The sequence below is a fragment of the Bombina bombina genome, chromosome 5 (assembly GCF_027579735.1).
Source record: "Bombina bombina isolate aBomBom1 chromosome 5, aBomBom1.pri, whole genome shotgun sequence".
Taxonomy (NCBI): Eukaryota; Metazoa; Chordata; class Amphibia; order Anura; family Bombinatoridae; genus Bombina; species Bombina bombina.
In genome coordinates, this window is record NC_069503.1 from 841,141,158 (window position 1) to 841,164,269 (window position 23,112).

Genomic DNA, 23,112 nt, shown 5'->3' on the forward strand with positions numbered 1-23,112 from the left:
CCGACTGCCTGCATTGTTTATAATAACGAATTAATTTGTTTTTGTTAATTTGGCCTTTAATTCACTGTCTTTTTTTGTGGTTTAAAAAAAAAAAAGAATGCAATAAATAATCAAATTAGTTCTTTACTGCATGTATGACAAGAGCAATTGAGTGATCTTAAACGTTGCAAGGACTATATTTTCTGAGATATATATGTAGTACCACTCGATAACAGAATGTCCCAAATTTGACTCTAAGTAGCGCAAAAAAGTATTAAATGTAGTTATAGTATATTTATTTCAGTAGTACTTTTTTTAGAGCATTAGTAAAGGACTTGACCACCTGTTTTTAAATAGTATTTTAAATCTGTCGGCAAAATTTGCAACAATGATCCGTCTAAAACAGATCGGCCAGCTCTGTATACAACTTCAGTTCAAATAAACAAATCTAAGATATATGGACAAAGCTCACTCTGGTCTAATTCGTGCACTCCTGTTGGCACTGCAAGCACTCTCGCCTTCAATGAAGCGCGCCCCCAATTTGTGCCTTCCTCCCTCTATGCTCGCGCTCCCCCTTGTGCGCGCGCACACAGGGAATTGTCCTATTCAGTGTGTGTGGCAGCATATTATGAACAGCATTTTACGGCCTGGTTTTTACGCAGTATCGGAGTAAAGTTTGTGGTGTTTGGGGAGCTGTTGCTTGTTAGACATAAGCGATTTGTGCCACTTTATCTTGTTGTGTAAATCAGCGGAAGCGGAGGCCTAGGGAAGAAAGGGACGCCGGGCCCTCGGAACTCCGACTCCATCCCCCGGGGGATGAGCGGCTCCCGTAATAATCGGGTGATGGTGGAAGGGGTGGGTGCTCGAGTTTCCCGTGGCCCGGATTGGAAGTGGGGCAAACAGGATGGTGGCGAGGGTCATGTTGGCACTGTACGTAGCTTCGAGAGCCCCGAGGAGGTTGTGGTGGTCTGGGACAACGGCACAGCCGCCAACTATCGCTGCTCTGGAGCCTATGACCTGAGGGTGCTGGACAGCGCTCCCACCGGTGAGAGTTTTGGTGTTTCAGGGCTTTTAAATACCATGGGCATGGGTGGAGTTTTAACTGCATCTTTATCTTAGCCACTGCTATGGATACACAGCACAATGTGTCCTTAAAACTCTAGGGTAACTCGCAGGCACTTATCATAGACAGCTTGGGGTACACACAGCTGTAGCCAAAATAAATACTGCAGGTTGTACCCATATAGTCATTATTAGGGATACAACTGGCTTTACTCAAGTAAACAATGCTATAGGAACACTTCAAAGGGGGGGGGGGGCAATAAGCTGTGCCCAAATAAATCTTGTTAGGAATGCACTACTGTACCCAAACAGATACTTATAGGGTTGTAAAGCAGGCTGTATCCAACATGACACCTTAACCCCTTAATGACCACAATGTACCCTGTATGTCACTGGTCGTTAAGGTTTTTTTCAGGACATAATAGCATTAGTCTAGCAAGAACACGCTATTAATGCCCTCACTCCAGCAGGCTTTGTGGAATAGAGCAGTCTCAACGCTGGTGGCAAGACCGCGCTATAAAACAATAAAGTCCCAAAAAAAGACCAGTGACATACAGGGTATGTCGCTGGTCCTTAAATTAAGGGCTCAAGAAACCCAGGTGCCAAGGAGCCAGTTGCGCATAGAATTTTACTCCTGGCACCTAACTTTTTGGGTTATGCTCTATATATCTATATACAAATAACTCTGCCTCCTAAATATTCCTACTGGCTCCTAAACTTTTTAAATAGATTTTTCAAACCCTGCTTTACAGGCTGTACCAGAGCAGACACTGCTAGGGGAGGACATCTGGACGTACCCAAAGCAGACACGCACTGCTAGTGGGGCACCTCTGGCCGTAGCCAAAGCAGACACACACTGCTAGTGGGGCACCTCTGGCCGTAGCCAAAGCAGACACACACTGCTAGTGGGGCACCTCTGGCTATAGCCAAAGCAGACACACACTGCTAGTGGGGCACCTCTGGCCGTAGCCAAAGCAGACACACACTGCTAGTGGGGCACCTCTGGCCGTAGCCAAAGCACAAGTTTTATCTATTTATTTGATACTATTAGGAGTACAGAGGGGATGTATGACTAACCCATTGGCCAACTTGTCTGGCAGCCAAGTGGTTAAAGGGTCATGAAGCCACAAATATTTCTTTCATGGTTCAGATAGATATAAATATATCAGTAATTTGTTTAAAATTGTATTCTGTATCTGAATTATGAAAGAAAAATGTAGGTGATCCCTTTAACATAGCTTTGGTCAGGTCCTGAAAATATTTTATTTTAATCCAAACCTTATTGTCATCAAGCCACAAATTGGAAACCACTGATGGGGGAATTGTCTACTTGAGAGGCAGGTCCTAATCCCATGCAGGGATGTAAAATACTTTTTTTGTTACCTGTTGAAATGTTTGAGCTTGATGATAATGTGAGAGAATAAGACCTGGGTCCTGCAAGTACAGAAAAGCACAAAGCAGTTTCATAATAAGGAACTTTAATATTTTTCAGAGGTAGAGAAACTATTAATTTAAAAAGACAGGAAACCATTTAAACTTGTTGTTCTTAGCCTTTCTGATTATTTGATTCTATTGTTCTTTGGGCTGTTTTTAACCCTTTCATGCCGGGGTTAACATGTCTACATCGGAACAACTGTTCTGATGTTAACCATTTGAAATTTTGCGATTGTGCGCGTGATTACGAGATTTCAATGATGGGATCGCGTCAGAGGGCGGCCCTATGATGCTAGGCACGCCCTCCAGACCGCGATCCCTTCAGGGAAGCGCCAGTGGCTTCAGGAAAGCCAAGCTGTTATGACGTTGTATTCCGTCCATCGGCGTTAAAGCCCAGCAAAATTCGGACGGAATACAATGTTGTAACGGCGTTAAAAGGTTAAATTTCAACTAAGTGCATTTCATTTGAAATCCTCCAAGATAACCAATTTTCAGTAAAGGGGGATATAAGTCATCATTAAACTTTAATGATTCAGACAGAGCATGCAATTTAAATTTCAAACTTAGGCCCTTTCATGGAGCATATCTTGGTAGGTTCAGGAGCATGCACGTGTTTTAAGTACTATTTGTATAACATTGTTGCGATCATTGATGCCTTAAATTATTCTAAACACATTCACACTCCTGAGTATTTTTTTTTTCTTCTTTTGCTTTTTCCCCCAATGTTAAAGTTTTGTGTTTATTATTTTTGTGTTTGATAAAAAAGTTCAAAATATTGCTCGAATCACACTTTTAAACTAAGAAACTTGTAATTAAATTAAATATGATTGTGTGCGTTAATTTGATTGCCAATGGCATAATAATTATAGAGGTGCTCAAAATGAAATGGAATTTGCTAATATGTTGTGGATTGCTATTCATTGTTAAAGGGACTATCTTTATTATTATTATTATTATTATTTTTTGTACTTGCTTTTTAAATGATTATACTCAATTGCCAACCTGTGCCATCAAAACGACTAGCTTTTTTAACTTTTGAACAGTACTATCAAACAGTACTCCTATAGTAAAAACAAATATGTTAAATTGACCGTAAAACAAGAAAGATTGTGTAAAAAAGCAGCAAACAACTTACTTGTTTTCTTTCAAAATGAGCGCTTAAAATTTCTCATTGTAGCCCCTGCCCTCAGGTAGATGAGAACAGACCTGTTTTGAACTTGTTGCATTCTGCTTCTTTTGAGCATCAGCAAAACAGACTTACTGTTTCTAGCATTATCTGAATAGTAGACAAGTTCAAGTTGCTTTATAAGATATATGAAATCAAGCTAGATTAGCCTTGACGGGAAGTAATGGACCCTGCACTAATTAAGTTAAAATAAGGGGGGGAAAAGGTAAAATCCTTTTAATATGATGAATAGTTCGTATTTCAATGATTTCTGTTATGTATAACCTACTGCTTAGTGTTTTTGTTATTACAACAATAAAAAAGACTGTTTTACCATCCATAAAAAATAAAATAAAAAACGAAAAAGAAAAACGCAACTTAATTTGGTGCTGACTAGGTATGTGTATTCGGATCCTTTTGTGAGGATCCAAATGCGAAACTAAAAAGCCACTCGTTCCCGTTGGATATTTTCGTAGCCTGGTTGATTCCTGTAAAAGATCACCCACTGTATAAATCCAAATCTTAGGAGCGGGGGATCTTTTACTGGAATCAATCTGGCTACGAAAATATCTTAACCCCTTAATGACCACAATGTACCCTGTATGTCACTGGTCGTTAAGGGTTTTTTCAGGACATAATAGCACAAGTCTAGCAAGAACACGCTATTAATGTCCTCCCTCCAGAAGGCTTTGTGGAATAGAGCAGTCTCAACGCTGGTGGCAAGACCGCGCTATAAAACAATAAGTCCCAAAAAAAGGCCAGCGACATACAGGGTACGTCGCTGGTCCTTAAGGGGTTAAGGGAACAAGTGACTTTTTACTTTTGCATTCGAATCCTCACGAAGGATCTAAATGCACATACCTAGTGCTGACAGTTCAGGATGGCAACTGAGTACTCTGCAGAGTAAAGTCATATTTGTCTCATTATTGTAAGCTCTCAGTAGATTTTTATTTCATAGCATTGCTAAACAAAATTAGGGTTAGCGTCTGATTCCATACACAAATAATTTAATGAGTTAATGTATTAGAAGATATATAGTATCTCACAAAAGTGAGTACACCCCTCACAATTTTGTAAATATTTTATTATATCTTTTCATGTGACAACACTGAAGAAATGACACTTTGCTACAACGTAAAGTAGTGAGTGTACAGCCTGTATAAGAGTGTAAATTTGCTGTCCCCTCAAAATAACTCAACACACAACCATTAATGTCTAAACTGTTGGCAACAAAAGTGAGTACACCCCTAAGTGGAAATGTCCAAAGTGTCAATATTTTGTGTGGCCGCCATTATTTTCCAGCACTGCCTTAACCCTCTTGGACATGGAGTTTACCAGAGCTTCACAGCTTGCCACTAGAGTCCTCTTCCACTCCTCCATGACAACATCACGGAGCTGGTGAACGTTAGAGACCTTGCGCTCCCCCACCTTCCGTTTGAGGATGCCCCAAAAAAGCTCAATAGGGTTTAGGTCTGGAGACATGCTTGGTCAGTCCATCACCTTTACCCTCAGCTTCTTTAGCAAGGCAGTGGTCGTCTTGGAGGTGTGTTTAGGGTCGTTGTCATGTTAGAATACTGCCCTGCGGCCCAGTCTCCGAAGGGAGAGGATCATGCTCTGCTTCAGTTTGTTACAGTACATGTTGGCATTAATGGTTCCCTCAGTGAGCTGCAGCTCCCCAGTGCCGGCAGCACTCATGCAGACGCAGACCATGACACTCCCACCACCATGCTTGACTGTAAGCAAGATACACTTGTCTTTGTACTCCTCACCTGGTTGCCGCCACACACGCTTGACACCATCTGAACCAAATAAGTTTATCTTGGTCTCATCGGACCACAGGACATGGTTCCAGTAATCCATGTCCTTAGTCTGCTTGTCTTGAGCAAACTGTTTGCAGGCTTTCTTGTGCATCATCTTTAGAAGAGGCTTCCTTCTAGGACGACAGCCATGCAGACCAATTTGATGCAGTGTGCGACATATGGTCTGAGCACTGACAGGCTGACCCCCCACTCCTTCAACCTTCAGCAATGCTGGCAGCACTCATACGTCTATTTCCCAAAGGCAACCTCTGGATACGACGCTGAGCACTTGCACTAAACTTCTTTGGTCGACCATGGCGAGGCCTGTTCTGAGTGGAACCTGTCCTGTGAAACCGCCGTATGGTCTTGCCCACCGTGCTGCAGCTCAGTTTCAGGGACTTGGCTATCTTTATGTAGAGCAACAATTCTTTTTTTTCAGATCCTCAGAGTTCTTCTCCATGAGGTGCCATGTTGAACTTCCAGTGACCAGTATGAGAGAGTGTGAGAGCGATAACACCAAATTTAACACACCTGCTCCCCATTCACACCTGAGACCTTATGAGTCACATGACACCGGGTAGGGAAAATGGCTGGGCCCAATTTGGACATTTCCACTTAAGGGTGTACTCACTTTTGTTGCCAACAGTTTAGACATTAATGGCTGTGTTGAGTTATTTTGAGGGGACATCAAATTGACACTGTTATACAGGCTGTACACTCACTATTTTACATTGTAGCAAAGTGTATTTTCTTCAGTGTTGTCACATGAAAAGATATAATAAAATATTAACAAAAATGTGAGGGGTGTACTCACTTTTGTGAGATACTGTGTATAATGTATATACTGTATGTATATGTGTATATGTTTGTGTGTGTGTGTGTATGTATATATATATATATATATATATAACACCCTTAACGACCAAGGACGTTCCTGGCACGTCCTCTGGTCTTTCAAGAGGTGGAAGCGATCCTGATCGCTTCCAGACGCTTTTATGGTATTGCAGTGATGCCTCGATATTGAGGCATCCTGCAATACCATTTTTTTACAAACCGATTCAGAGAGAGCCACTCTGTGGCTATCTCCCTTCCACTGCCAATAAAATTCTTCATTTAATATCCCAATGGAGTTTCGAATCGTCCGACCACCATGATGGAGCATGTGTATAACTATATTCATATTGCTCCTCTCTGCGTCTAGAAAGTAGTTCAGGCTTCCACCTGTCAATCAAATGCTCTAAGCACATTCACAAGAGAGACGATCCTCAACGGTTGCTATAGCAACCATTAAAGCGTCATGAACAGCTTTGAAGAAAACTAGATTTACAGATTCTTACCAGTTTCATTTGTTTTGGATACTGCTTTAGCTTTATACATTTTTTATTTGCTGGAATCATATTGGACTCAACACATATATTTTAAAGGTATACTGCTATATTTACGTAGGCAAATTCTGTTATATAATTTTTACTATTTTATAATTTATTTCTTATGTGGTCTTACATACATGTGACTGCTATTGAAAAGCATTGAGAAGCGGTGCATTTATTAAAATAGCCAGTAGGTGGAGCTGTCCGCTTGTGTTGCAGCAAAGCCAAGCAAGCTGAAATCAATCAGTTTAACCAGACTTGAGCTATCGAGCAGATTTCAAAGGAACAAGATCTTCCTGTGTATAAATCAGTCCAGATTGGAATGCATAGAGATAACTGTTTGCAGAAAAATGCAAGTGAAGTCTGTTTTGTGTGATTATTTCATTAGGTTTATAATGCTGTTTAGCAAATGTTTTTGTTCATTTAACTTTTTAATTATATATTCAGTGTTGTGTGATTATTTTATTAGGCTTATAATGCTGTTTAGCATTTAAAGTCTTCATTTTAAAGCTTTAAAAATAATGTATTAGGTGTTACTTATGACAATTTTGAGAGGAGCCTGGAACCCAACTCTCTCATTTACTATTGACTTACATTATAAACTGGGTTTCAATTTACAACGGTTTCGATTTACAACCATTCCTTCTGGAACCTAACCCCGGCGTAAACTGAGGGCTACCTATGTGTGTATATATATATATATATATATATATATATATATATATATATATATATATATATATATATATATATATATATATATATATATATATATATATATATAGACTTTCTCACTCAATACAAGGTTTTTTTTTTTCTTCACACATACAACTGCAGCAGCTTGCCTAAACTAACACGCTAGTAGAGCTGGTGTAAACGTTACTAGAGGCGGCCAGTTTCTCTGCTAGCGAGTCAGTCAGGTATTGATCATTATCATCTGTTAGCGCCCTGTTTCGTGTTCGCTCCCGTGTCTGACCAGCAAGGCAATGCTGATTGGACACAGCAAAATAAGTAAAAATAAATAAATAAATGATGCCCATTTTTAGGGGCGTTTGGAAAAAGATCATCGTGGGACTATTTTGCTGACTCTTTGATAAGTAAGGTTATATAAAATAATCATTAAAAAAAAACAAAACAAACATGCACATTTATTAAACATAGTTTATATTATTTTAATGTATGAAGATTATCATTATTTATTATGGTCCTTTAACATTTTAGTACTTATCTCTCATACCTCTCCCACTGGGGTTGTAATTTCTTTTCCTGGTTACGTTTACATAGCGTTTTTCAAAGCCAGTACTTAAGTATTGAAATTTTCAGTATAGATGGGGATACAACAGGCAAAATTAGCTATTTCAAATGACAAATTTAAGCTAAAGAAACTATTTGTAATCAACTTAATACACTCCAGCAGGTAAAATAGATAATTGGTAACACATTAAAAGAGAGACATTTTTACCTACACTGTCCCTTTAAATTGCTGCTCTGCTCGTTTATTGGAACAGCTGCCCACCTGAGCTTATAATATGGTGGTTCTAAACAGGAATTGTGATGAGTCTCAATGGAAGCCTAAGTTATATTCTAGACATGATTTGGTTGTTTCCACTACTGAATATAGTACACATAAATAGCAGGCCAAAATACATTTATATCAAATTTATGAGCCAGTTGCACATTTTATAGGAGCCAGGGAAGGGTTATAAGTTAAGTACATTCATGAAGAACAGACAAAAATGTTTTATATCCCTTTAAGTTAGAGCGAAAATGCTTAGACAAGATTACTATGAAAACTGCTGCACGTGTATTGTATGATGATATAATATGTTAACACTGTACATTATAAATAAATTAAAAAAAGAAAACTGCTGCACTAATCTTCATGAAGTTTGACAGTGAGATTGATCTTACTGGGAAACTAATGGTCAAATTCAATATTGTATATGAAAAAGAAAAGGGGCATTAATTACACATATAGATAATTCAATATCATTGCTGCGTAATGATTTAAAATGTTTTGATTTCAGGACTAATTTAGATCTGGAGTTAAAGGGAAATTAAATTGAATACTTAAAGGGACACTAAACCCCAAAATTTTCTTTCATGATTCAGGTAGAGCATGCAATTTTAAGCTACTTTCTAATTTACTCCTATTGTGATGTGATGCATAGGAGCCGGCCCATTTTTGGTTGAGAACCTGGGTTATGCTTGCTTATTGGTGGGTAAATGTAAGCCTCCAATAGCAAGCGCTATCCATGGTGCTGAACCTAAAATGGGCTGGCTGCTAAGATTTACATGCCTGCAAGAGAACGAAGAAAAATTGATAATAGGAGTAAATTAGAAAGTTGCTTAAAATTTCATGCTCTATCTGAATCACGAAAGAAAAAAATTGGTTATTGTTTGAAAATATAGATCAGTGCTTTCCAAACTGTGTGTCGGGACACACTAGTGTGTCGGCAGCAGTGTGTAGGTGTGTCCCTGCTTCAGCACAAATTTTTTTTAAATTATTTTTTTTTAAATAGTTTTTTGGTTTCTGACTTTCCACCTGCCTGCTACACAGATATCACATGGTTGACACGTGATTGATACCTAGTGGGTCACAGATCATCTTAACCAATTGGCACAGCTCAGTGGGAACTGAAAGTATTACCATTGGCGACACATTGGCTTGTGACTGCACGTGTAGCCAGTGAGTGGGACAGCAGTGTGTTTGCAGCCCGGGCAGTAGTCAGTCGGACTCACAGAGCTCTGAGGGTGGCAGCTTAAACGCTGAGCAGAAGTCAGTGGGATTTTTTTGCAACTAGCTCCCAGTAGTGCATTGCTGCTCCTGTTCTTGATATATGGATAGGAAGTGGAAGCTTAAAAATGCTTGATGATGAAATGCGAGTGTCTTTATCTAATATTCCACCAAATATTCTGAAACTGTTCATCCCATCAACCTCATACATCCCATTAAAATAGTAAGTAGCTATTAGTGATATTAAACTTTTTTTAATTCTTGCACATACTTACTGTTACTTGTAAATACATTTTGTTATTATATCATTTATGTATGTGTCCATATCTCTTAAAACAAGTTAGTTTAACCTCCTGTTTGCTAGTACAACTGAATTACCGTGTCGCGAAATGATGTAGGTCTAAAAAGTGTGTCACCAACATGAAAAGTTTGGAAAGCTCTGATATAGATAATCCCTTTATTACCCATTACCCAGTTTTGTATAACCAACACAGTCATATAAATATACTTTTTACCTCTGTGATTACCTTGTATCTAAGCCTCTGAAAACTGCCCCCTTATTTCATTTCTTTTCACAGACTTGCATTTTAGCCAATCAGTGCTGATTCCTAGGTAACTCCACAAGAGTGAGCACAATGTTATCCGATACATTCAGATAAGAGGCAGCCTTCAAGGGCTTAGAAATTAGCATATGAGCCTATGCCAAGAGAACAAGGCAAATTTGATGATAAAAATAAATTGGAAAGTTGTTTAAAATGACATGCCCTGTCTCAATCATGATAGTTTAGTTGAAATAATTTTTATTGTCATGGATCACATCAAATACAACATAATAAAACAGTGTGCTGGGTTACAATGTCCTAGTATTCTTAAAATAATTAAAGTTTACAGCACCCTGTTTATATCATTTTCATCAATTTTTCTCCCCCCTTCCCCTCTGCCTTCCCTAACTCCCTCTCCACCCCTCCCCCCTCTTATACCATTTCCCTAAACCTAAACTTCATAACTGTATACAAAGAAAAATCTTTAACTTTAAACTTTTCCCGTCGAGCAGTGACAATGTTGTAGATTTCTTTAGAACGCTATATCTATATTTAAGAAAGTTCCTATTCTCTCCAATTTAATTGCCCTAAAAAGCCTTATTGGTTACTTAGTGTTGATCTGTATGTACCTACATATTTCTGTTTATTTAAAATCCAGTGTATCCACATGTTTTGGAATCTCTCAGATGTCCCTTGTATCCATGCAGCTGATTCTAGCATATTATAAACATCTTCAATTTTGATCATTACCTCACCCCATTCTGGAGCCCCCACTTTCCATTTTCTAGCTATACATATTCTGGTTGCTGTACATATAATATTAACCCATCTATTAGTAATTGAGTTCAGTGACTCCTGGGGGATATGTAGTAAGGCCTGTGAGGCTGATAATGTAAAGGAGTCGTCTAGAATCACCTTAAATAGTTGAGAAAGCTTGTCCCATGTAGGTTGTATCTTTGGACACTCCCACCACATGTGGAAATAGGTCCCTATCCCTTTACATCCCCGATAACATAATCTACTACCCTGTGTGGTGTAATGTGAGGATTTCAGTGGTGTAAGGTACCATCTATATGAGGTTTTTATTGAGTTTTCGATAAGGTCTGCCCCTATTAAGCTTCTCCTCATTGAGGAGAAAATCTGGCTCCAATCTTCTCTATCATAGGTTATAGCTAAATCTTGTTCCCATTTGTCATAAATTACCAATTTTGCTGAACTATTTGCTTCAATCATGATAGTTTAAAGGGACAGTCTACACCAGAATTGTTATTGTTTTAAAAGATAGATAATCCCTTTATTACCCATTCCCCAGTTTTGCATAACCAACACAGTTATAATAATATACTTTTAACCTCTGTGATTATCTTGTATCTAAGCCTCTGCAAACTGCCCCCTTATTTCAGTTCTTTTGACAGACTTGCAGTCTAGCCAATCAGTGCCTGCTCCCAGATTACTTTACGTGCACGAGCACAGTGTTATCTATAGAAAATACGTGCACTAACACCCTCTAGTGGTGAAAAAACGGTTAAAATGCTTATGAAAAGAGGTGGCCTTCAAGGTCTAAGAAATTAGCATATGAACCTCCTAGGTTAAGCTTTAAACTAAGAATACCAAGAGAACGAAGCAAAATTGGTGATAAAAGAAAATTGGAAAATTGTTTAAAATTACATGCTCTATCTGAATCATGAAAGTTTATTTTGGCCTAGACTGTCCCTTTAATTTGGACTAGACTGACCCTTTAACCTTCCTGTAAAAGTTTAATTAAAGGGGCATTGTATTGTAAAATTGGTTTCCTCATAATGTTTTCCCAATTGCTTGTCATAATAGCTGTATAAAATATATGGGAAATTCCACATTTATGTTTATTTTGTAATATGAAAAAGCGGTTGGGCTAATTAAAACATCAATCTATTATGTGCTTAGAGCATTTAAAAGGGAAAAATATCACCTATTTCTTTTACCCTTGCTGGAAACTTGGTTGCTGCTTACTGCCTCTTTCTTACATAGTTTTTCTACGAAGAATACTATTTGTTTTCAGTATATTTGGTGGCTTCAAATGGTAGAATCAGTTATTTAAAATGACAAAATTATGGTCAATAGGCTTTTAGTAAAAAAAATAAAACGGATCATTGGGAATTCATTAAAATGGAGAAAAACTTAGAAAAATATTTCTGATTTATTATTTTACTTCCACGCCCTCCAAAGAGGCGGGAGTGTCTCCACCATAGGGGTTTAGTGAAACTTACTTCAGCCTTCCATGTTCTGCACAGTGATTGGTTAGGTCAGAGCACAAATAATTTATATCTGTCTCTAGCTAGTCATAGTGCGGGAGGTGAAGAACATGAATTTCACCAGGCTTTGCAGTGCACTTCATATTATCTGCTAAGGCCAATTAGGGAAATATATGTAACAGGGTTAGCCTTGAAAAGTCTGCAATGGGAATTTACAGCTCTGACAATTTTCAGAGCTAAATTACATCAAAGGGGGGAATTATTAAATTATATTGCAAAGTTGTTTTACTGCTCATAACGAAAAAAATTACATTAACCCCTTCGTTACCACAGCACTTTTCAATTTTCTGACCGTTTGGGACCAGGGCTATTTTTACATTTTTGCGGTGTTTGTGTTTAGCTGTAATTTCCCTCTTACTCATTTACTGCACCCACGCATATTGTTTACAGTTTTTCTTGCAATTAAATGGACTTTCTAAAGATACCATTATTTTAATCATATCTTATAATTTACTATCAAAAATATAAAATGAGGAAAAAATTGAAAAAAACAGACTTTTTCTAAATTTAACCCCCAAAATCTTTTACACACCTACAACCAGCAAAAAACACCCATTCTAAATAGTTTCTAAATTTTGTCCTGAGTTTAGAAATACCCCAATGTTTACATGCTCTTTGCTTTTTTTGCAAGTTATAGGGCAATAAGTACAAGTAGCCCTTTGCTATTTCCAGACCACTTTATTTTTCAAAATTAGCGATAGTTAATTTATAACACTATCTGTCAGGAATCCCTGAATATCCCTTGACATGTATATATTTTGTTTTAGTAGGCAACCCAAAGTATCGGTCTAGGCCCATTTTGGTATATGTCATGCCACCATTTCACCGCCAAATGCGATCAAATAAAAAAAATTGTTCATTTTTTCACAGACGTTTTCACAAACTTTAAGTTTCTCGCTGAAATTATTTACAAACCGCTTGTGCAATTATGGCAAAAAAATTGTTGTAAATGCTTCTCTGGGAACCCCTTTGTTCAGAAATAGCAGACATATATGGCTTTCGCATTCCTTTCTGGCAATTAAAAGGCCGCTAAATGCCGCTGTGCACACCACATGTGTATTGCCCAGCAGTGAAGGGGTTAATTAGGGAGCTTGTTGGGTTAATTTTAGCTTTAGTGTAGAGATCAACCTCCCACCTGACACATCCCACCCCCTGATCCCTCCCAAACAGCTCTCTTCCCTCCCCAACCCCACAATTGTCCCCACCATCTTAAAGGGACAGTCAAGGCCAAAAAAAACTTTTATTTTTCAAATAGGGCATGTAATTTTAAACAACTTTCCAATTTACTTTTATCAACAATTTTGCTTTGTTCTCTTGGTATTCTAGTTGAGAGCAAACCTAGGAAGGCTCATATGATAATTTCTAAGCCCTTGAAGGCCGCCTCTAATCACATGCTTTTGTATTTGCTTTTCACAACAGGGGAGAGTAGTTCAGGTAAACCATATAGATAGCATTGTGATCACGCCCGTGGGTTGTGGCAGACACTGCACTAATTGGCTAAAATGCAAGTCAATAGATAATAACTAAAAGTCATGTGATTAGGGGCGGTCAGGAGATGCTTTGATACAAGATAGTCACAGCAGTAAAAAGTGTATTAATATAACTGTGTTGGTTATGCAAAACTGGGGAATGGGTAATAAAGGGATTATCTATCTTTTTAAACAACAAAAATTCTGGTGTTGACTGTCCCTTTAAGTACTGGCAGAAAGTCTGCCAGTACTAAAATAAAAAGCATTTTTTTTAAAAAAAATTTTTTATTGATTCTGCAGTGTTGGGTCCCCCCAACCTCCCTGACCCCCCCCCCCCCATACAGCTTTCTAACCCTCCCCCCTCTACCTACTTGCCGCCATCTTGGGTACTGGCACAATTATTTTTTCTGTAGTGTAGCTGCCCACCCTCCTCCCAGATCCCTTGGCCAATATTTATTATTCCCCCCCCTCCCTCTTCCTCCCTCTCCCTCCTTTATATCCATTCTTGTTGTTTTCTATGTAAATGTGGCGTGCGCACGCCCCCCACATCCACCCCACGGCACGAGTCAACACGCACACATCAGTGTGCACAGAATCCGGATCCAACTATTGATGGGCCGCCCACCCACCTCTCTGCTGCTGCTCCCACCCACCAACAATCGGCACCATCAATGGCTGATGCAGGGAGGGCCACACCAACAATCGGCACCATCGATGGCTGATGCAGGGAGGGACAGGGAACTCCAAAATTTTCTTTCAGGATTTGGATAGAACATACAATTTTAAACAACTTTCCAATTTACTTATGTTATCAAATTTGCTTCATTCTCTTGTTATCATTTGCTAAAGGAACAATATTAAAGGAACAGTATTGTGCACTACTGGCAGCTAGATCAACACATCTAGTTAACGGAAAAGTAAAGTTGCCTGCACCTCTATGCCCCAAACAAAATACAGCTCAAAATAACTTGTTTAATTCATGATTATTTTAGATATTATAGATTTTTCACTTAAATGTACCTTTTAGTTTGCATCGTTATATCGCCGTTCCTCCGCCTGCCTCAAATTTTTATTTTATTTTCCAATGAAAAATGTAGTTATAAATCTTTCTATTGGTCCCCCAGTGGCGTCTGGGAATTACACTAAATGCCCCCACCTTCAATTGCACATGCGTGTCTCATTGAATGTACTGTGTCTAGAAGCGCGTCCATAAGACTCGCATGCGCATAGAGCTCTAAAAAGACACAGCCAATGACTTAGATGTATCGGCACTAAGCACGCGTGCACAATACATTTAACTGCTCAAGAATGCGCACGGATGAACACGTAAAAGCGGGCGGGACCGCTCTTACGTGTAAAATAACAAAAGCAGGAAATGAAGGGTGGGCGGAGGAGGATAGGAGACGGTAATAAGGGATGTAAGTATAATATATTTAAAAATGAGAAGGAATACCAAAAAAAAAGTTAGCGACTAGATATAATAGGATAATTGTAATCCATGGCATTAATGTTGATTGTTAAAATTTACTTTAACTTTAACCAATCACAAGAGACAAATGTTTGCAAGCACCAATCAGCAGCTAGCTCTCATTAGTGTAGTATATTTGCATATTCTTTTTCAACAAGGGATACCAATAGAACGAAGCACATTTGAAAATAGTCAATTTAAATGTGTCATAAAATAATATGCTCTATCTGAATTATGCAAGTTTAATTTTGACTTTCCTATCCCTTTAAGATCTCAAGAAGTCTACCGTCCCTTTTTAAATGTTGATATATACTATAAATGTAATGTCTCTTTATGTTAAAAGAGTTTTTATTTCAATCCATAAGGCAAATACAGTTTACATTCATGAGCAATCACATTGTTACCTTTGATCTAGCTCAGGTTGTATTTCAGATGCATAATAAAACAATACAATAATTATATACATTGAAACAGTTTTCTGATTATCCTTTTAGGGTCATTTCTGTCTTAGCTGGTGATTAACACAAATAAATATTTCTAATACCCTATCTTTTCTGATGTAACTTACAATCTAGTTGGGTTTGTGCCCATTCTATACACTCGGGGTCATACCTTAGGATTATTATTCAAATTTTAACAAATTAAACGGTAAACTATGTAAATTGACAAAACTGAAAAAAAATAAAAAAAAGGAAGAGAAAAATAAAAAAAGAAAAAACTAATGCAACTGTTCTATGTGGTCGTCTTTCTTTTTACAGCATCTTATGAACATCTTCATCTGGGTTTCTAAACAAGTATCTTAATTCACATGTCTGTCTATCTGTCCCGCTATTTTATGCCTACCCATCTTATTCCTATTTCACGTGTTCCTTGTGGCACTATTTAAGCTCCAATAATACCAGATCTTCTGGAACTGGTCTACTGTGCCCTAAATCCTTGAGGCTCCCTCTGACATTGTGTAAACATCTTGGATCTTATCCCTTACCTCCTTCCATGTAGGGGCTCCCTCTTTCCAGTAACGAGCTATGCAGACTCTAGTTATTGTACATATAATTTTAATAAATTTATTAATTGGTGGTATAAACCTCGGATACCCTCTATTCAGAAGTGCCTGGAACATGGTCAAAGTTATATTTTCTTCTAGTAATTGGCTCAGTAGCTCATTTAACTTGTTCCACGTGGGTCTAATTAACCTGCATTCCCACCACATATGCTTATATGAGCCCTTCTCTCCACAACCCCTATACTATAAAACTATAGAGTTTGGATATCATATGTTTTTCCCTATCTGTCGACTTGCATGCCCTTTCGAGATTTGTATTTGGTTGTCGTTTATAATGTTTAATGTATTTAGTTAGGGCTGATGTAATCTGTAAATAAATGTACCAGTGTAATTTATCTGGTTGTAGGGTTTCTTGTAGCTGATTGAAGGTGACTATACGACCACTTATCATAAAGTCTGCTACTCTATAAAGCCCCTTGTTTATCAATTTACCCATCTGTCTCTGTGTTTCTTTGGGTAGTAGGTATCTCAAGGGTCTAACCCACGTATGTGTTGGCAAGAGTTCTTGGGTTTTTGTGAGGGAATTCCACAGGGATATTGTGTCTGAAATAATGGGAGTCCCACTACTGTCTCGTCTCGGTTTCAATCCAGAGTCCCATAGTATACTATCTGAGTTGTCTTGGCCAAATAGTTCTTTCTCTATTATTGTCCAGACAACATTATGTGTCTGCTTGCTTAAAAGCGAGGCTTGAGATATCCTTGAAGCTCTGTAATAATCTGTCAAATTTGGCACCCCAACTCCTCCCAATTGTCTGTGCTGGGCCAGGACATGGGATGCTATTCTCGCCCCTCTATCTCCTCGTAAAAAGGAGTGGAGGTCGGATTGTAATTTCTGCAGATCCAGGGGGGGTATAGTAATAGGTAGTGCCCTGAACAAATACAGCAACCTGGGGAATACATTCATTTTAATAATGGACAGACGACCATACCATGAAAACTTTCCCTTTTTCCACTTTTTTAGATCCTGTCTGATAATTTTATATAGTGGGATATAATTGAGTTTATATAATTTATCTATTGAGTCTGCTAATTTGGTTCCCAGATAGGGAAGTGAGTGCCTTGCCCATGTGATCTCAAAATTAGTTTCTATTAGTTTTTTTTGTATGAGAGGGGATCGACAATGGCAGGGCCTCGCATTTGTCCAAGTTGACCTTGTATCCTGAGATTTCCGAGAATTCCTGCAGAATCTGATATAAGTGTGTCAAGGAGTCTAAGGGCTTAGTTAATGTCAGCAAGACATCGTCTGCAAACAGCGAGAGCTTGTATTCAGAACCACTTAATCTAACTCCTCTAATGTCCTCTGACTGTCTTATTCGGGCTGCCAACGGTTCAATACAAATTGCGAACAGCAATGGGGATAAGGGGCAGCCTTGTCGCGTACCATTTAAAATACTTATGGATCTGGATTGGTAGCCAGCAGCACTGACTGTTGCTGAAGGTGCCGAATAGATTCCCTTAACTGCTTGTATGAACTCTCCCTTGAAACCATAATGTGATAAAACTTCAAACATGTATGTCCAGTCTATTCTATCGAACGCCTTCTCCGCATCCAGTGATAGGAGCAGAGAAGGCGTCCCTGTCATCTTCAAGTATTCCGTTAAATCTATGGTCCTTCTGATGTTATCCGGGGCCTCTCTCCCCTGAATGAACCCCACCTGGTCAGGGTGTATAATGTCTGGGAGTACTAATTTGAGTCTATTGGCTAATACTTTCGTAAGGATTTTTACATCTTGATTGATCAAGGAAATTGGTCTATAATTCTTGCATTGTGTGGGGTCTTTCCCTGGCTTTGGGATGACAACTATCTTGGCTCTTAGAATATCTATTGGGATCTCTGCCCCTTTCATAATGTCATTACAGAATTTCTTAAAATGGGGAACTAGTGCCATCTTGAATAATTTGTAATACTCGCCAGGCAGGCCATCCGGTCCTGCTGCTTTGCCTGTCTTGATCTCCTTGATCACGTTAACTATTTCCTGCTCTGAGATCTCTGCATTCAGTCCCTCTATATCAGTAATACCAAGAGTCTTACCTTTGGTTTGTTGTAAAAATCTCGTCAACAGTCTCTGTGTCTGATCTGATCTTATAACTTTCCTACCATCATATAATGTTTCGTAAAAATTGGCAAACGTATCTGCTATTTCTTGTGGGTTAGAAGTCTGTTTCCCCCCCTGGATCTGTATACATGGGATAGAGTGCATTTTAGTTCTTTCTCTGAGTTTGTTGGCTAAATACCTGTCAGGCTTGTTTGAATGTATAAAGTAAGTTGTTTTCAGTCTCTGGATTGCTCTCAGTGCCGAATCATTTAATAACTTTTCAAGAAGCATTCTTTTAGTCTGAAGTTGTTTGAAAGTGGTTCCTGACAAATTTTGTTTATGCATAGCCTCCAATGTGTGTATTTCTGCTTGTAACTGATCTATATTTTTGTGAGAGGTTCTAATGAGCTTTGATTTTTCCTGTATGAGAATCCCTCTTACATAAGGTTTGTGCGCAGCCCAAGAGGACAGTGGATTATTGGTGGAATGCTCATTACGTTGCCAATATTCCTCTATTAATTTAATAGTTTGGTTACGTGTATGTTCGTTATTAAGTGTATTTGGGTCATACGTCCACGATCTCTGTCTGTCGAAGTTAAGTATTCCTGTCAGGTCTACCTGCACCACCGAATGATCTGACCATACACATGGGTGTATGAACGCGCTTATGAGATTGGGGATCATGATCTGGCTAATCATCACATAATCTAGTCTAGTGTACGTCTTGTGTGCATGTGAGTAGAAAGTGTGGTCTGACGTTTGACCGTAGAGTATCTCCCAAGTGTCCACTAAGTTGTGTAAGTCTAATGAATCTTTCACTGATTTGGCAATCGAGCTTTGTCTCTGTTGTTTCTTTGTAAATGTTTGCCCTGTGTTCCTTTTATGTGATGGCAAAGAAATATTAAAGTCTCCAGCTATGATTGTTCTGGATTGGGACCATTGAGTGAGGTGATGAGAGATCATTTTAAAAAAGGAGTGTTGTTGCTCATTCGGGGCATAAACATTGCAGAGTGTAACCTTCGTGTTGTGTATTCTTCCCCTAACTATAAGAAATCTACCTTCTGGGTCAGTTATAACTTCTTCTTTTACAAAATCCAGGGATGAGTGAATGAGAATAGTAACCCCTCTTTTTTTTTGATCAATGGTGGAGTGGAAGTGTGTGGGAAAGGACTTATGCCAGAAGTTTGGGGTTAATGTTTGTGTGAAATGAGTTTCCTGAAGGAAAATAATCTTGGCTTTCAGTCGTAAATATTGAGTAAGGGCTATTTTACGTTTGACATTTGTGTTTAGGCCTCTCACATTATGCGAGAGAATAGTAAGTGTGGAGGACATTGCATACAATGGTAAAAATTTTCAATCTCTTAAACCATACCATATGTTTCGTTATCTTAGACTGACATAGTTTCATTAAAAAATCGGTAACCCAGTTGACCACATAGAAAGAACAACACACAGAAATTTTGAACAGTTTGAACTCATAACAATATTTAACTAGGCTTAACGCCTGCATATTACTCTTGGTTTCCTTATATATCATACTAACACAGGAAATAAGATGAAAAGTAATAGAGAGAGAAAAAAAAAAACTGTTAAATACTACGTGCAGGATAGTAGTATTATATAGATTAAGCTATAATAACAAAGGTTATTTCAACCTGACTCTATCATGGTGTGAGTCCTGAAGACCTTTCTTAGTGTCCAGTCTTATGACAGCATGGCTTACTTAATCCCTCTTATGATCTTTCTAGAGTCCCGTAGCCATTTGACAGTCTTTAAAGCATGTACAATTATTAACCAAACATCACTTTAAATACTTATCTGTTACTTGTCATTCCGAAAGGCCTGAGGATACGGCAGTAGGCTAAGCATCAGTCCCCTTTTCTTTCTGATGTCATTTTGGTTTCTTCTTTGCTACTTTAGTCCACTTTGCTCTTTTATTGTTGTCTTCACCTCGGGGGTGTCGCTCCTCTTCGGGGTCGCCATTTTCTTTAGGTAGATCTGGTGTATCTAATCCAATATATGAGCATATTTCTGGGATGTCTTGTCTGTCCTTTATTGTCAGAGTTTTCCCCTCGTGGAGGATGTATAATGCAAAAGGGAATCCCCAACGATAAGTTATTTGATTTTTTCTGAGCAATGAGGTGAGAGGTCTGAGTGCACCTCTCCGTTGTAAAGTACGTACGCATAGATCTTGATAGAATTGTACTACCACACCTTGGTATTTGAAAGTAGGACTCTTTCTTGAAGCTTGAAGAATGGCTTCTTTTTCTGGGAATCGGAGCAATTTAACTATTACATCACGGGGGGGGTAGTCTCCCTTTGGTTTTGCCTTAAGGGCCCTGTGTGCCCTTTCTATCTGAAAAGAGTCTTCTTCTGTACACCCTGTGATTGCCTTAAATAATTGCTTTAGGTAATTCTGCAGATCAGACTGTGTTATGCTCTCTGGGACTCCTTTGATTCTCAGGTTGCTTCGGCGTGAGCGGTTCTCTAGATCTTCCAGTTTATCCTGGAGAGTATCTAGTTCTTGTTGATGATCTTGTGACTTTTGTGCTAATGTGGTCACCATCTCCTCTACATTGTTTTCATTGTCCTCTAAAGCGGACACTCTGGTGCCTAAGTCAAGCATCTCATGTTTTAATTCCGCTAGACTGTTGGTGATGGTGGTTTGAAAGGAATCCATCTTATGCCACATTTTTTCAAAGTTCTTGTCTATGTCCGTTTTTGAGACTAGGGCCAGAATATCTGCTTTCGTGACCGGTGTGGTGTCGTCAGTGCTGACCTGTGTCCCCTGTTCTACATCTGACTCCTCCTCTTGTTCTAGATCTTGGGGTGCTATTGCTTTCTCCCCCTTGGAAGATTTAAAAAATAAACTGGCCGCTGCCGATTTTCCTGCTGCAGATGGTTTGTTCATCTTTCTGGCCGCCATTGTGTATGGGCCAAGAATTTACTTCAATAGTGAAGCAAACTGTCCCCTTATATAGTATAATGTGTGAAATGGTGGCTGTGTAAATATAATTGGGGTGTCTGTATCTTTAAACAGAGTTCCTAAGATCAGATCCCAGCATTTATAGTGTGTTCCAAACTTCTGTTATAGCCAGTGTGGGCTGTATTTGCTCATATATAATTTTGGTCCCTTGCAGCCTGTTATATTTTCCTCCTAGCCGCAATCACAGTGTTAAAGTAATCACCATTTGGGTTCCGCTTCAAATAAGGGAGCTTCTAATGCCAGGAGAAGGATTTATTTCCATTCCGTTATTCTGCTTAGTAATTCTGTCATCAGGGTAGGGTGACAGCGTGTCTGTTAATGTGGATAATGTGGGGAATCCCCTTTCCCTTCCCCGGTATCTTTCAAACAGCCCTGCCGCCTCTATCTTCACATATGACTAGCCAGGATTTTACATATTACCTCCGTGGAGTTTGTAGTGTATTTGCGCTGACTTGCTGCTTTCGTTACCGAAGCGCTACTCCACGTGGTCCGGCAAGATGGCGCTGCCTCTAGCTGCTCTCAGAACGGCCTCTTTGCTGTGTCCCATGTTTATTCTTGGTTGCGATCACTAAAAGTTTCAATGTCACCTTCCGATTATCCTGGAGGTCTGTCTCTACCTGCCTATGGCAGTTTGGTCATCTTTTGCAGGTTTAAAATCCCCTTTTTATATTATCATGCACGGAGCTAAGCAGTTATGCTTCCATCTCCGTCTGCGGTCAAACTCCGCCCTCATGTAATGTCTCTTTAAAGGTACATTCTAGACTTCTAGTGTAAACACAATGCTTTCACACACACACATGACTTCATTGTGCTGTGATTTACCAATATTTCATGACAAGTTAGTTATGGAATCGCTGTTCTACTAAACATTCATTTGCTGGTGCAGTTTAATAATTTTTCCATAATACAGTCACAGCAATACATGGAATGTATTGGAGTTAAAAGCATTGATCTTAGATTTGTTTGTTTAGTCTTAAAAAATACTTTTATTTTAGCAACATTTACTCAATTGTTTTAAAAACACACAATATTTTAACCATAATATATTTCCTTAACCATGTATTTGCTGATTTTATCCATTATTATTATTATTATTATTATTATTATTATCCATTAATAACCATAAATGTTATAAAGAAAATACTTCATGTTTATTTCTGTACATTTTTAAAGGCATCAAACATGATGGGACTATGTGTGACACTTGTCGCCAGCAGCCTATAATTGGAATCCGCTGGAAATGTGCAGAGTGTACCAACTATGATTTGTGCACTGTGTGCTATCATGGAGACAAACATCACCTTAGACATCGATTTTACAGGATCACAACCCCAGGAAGTGAACGGTAAGGGGCTCTTGGTCACTGTGTTACTCTTGTGTTTTTCCAAATAATTTGCAGTTGATGTGTGCTTTATTTATTTAAATTTAAATTAGGAACCTTCAAGATACTCACCACAAATGAACATGTTTCTTCCGGATTAGTCAAAAATGTTCTGAAAAAAGTTGAGCTTAATTTTACAGGGGGAGATAAAAACAATATTTGAGGAATTTAAATGAAGGAGCTATGCAGAAAGTCATCATATATAGTAGCAGTGATAAAACTGGAGGTATAAACACAACAGCCTTGTTCTTCGCCTTATACAATAATGAATTTTAATATTGTATGAGTGCCTAAACTTTTATAATCCAAGGCTTGATCAGTTTTTTGTTT

At 38.6% G+C, this 23,112-nt stretch overlaps 1 protein-coding gene across 2 annotated transcripts in view; it reads left to right on the top strand.

The window, feature by feature from the left end:
• Positions 1-551: 551 nt before the first annotated feature.
• The window catches only part of MIB1 (MIB E3 ubiquitin protein ligase 1), a 476,845-nt gene continuing 454,284 nt past the window's right edge, over positions 552-23,112 (top strand). For both annotated transcript variants that reach the window (XM_053714972.1, XM_053714973.1), the window contains exons 1-2: positions 552-1,024; positions 22,575-22,746. In XM_053714972.1, the coding sequence (XP_053570947.1) occupies positions 796-1,024; positions 22,575-22,746 (401 nt within the window). In that variant the 5' untranslated portion in view covers positions 552-795. The remainder of the gene's footprint in view (positions 1,025-22,574; positions 22,747-23,112) is intronic.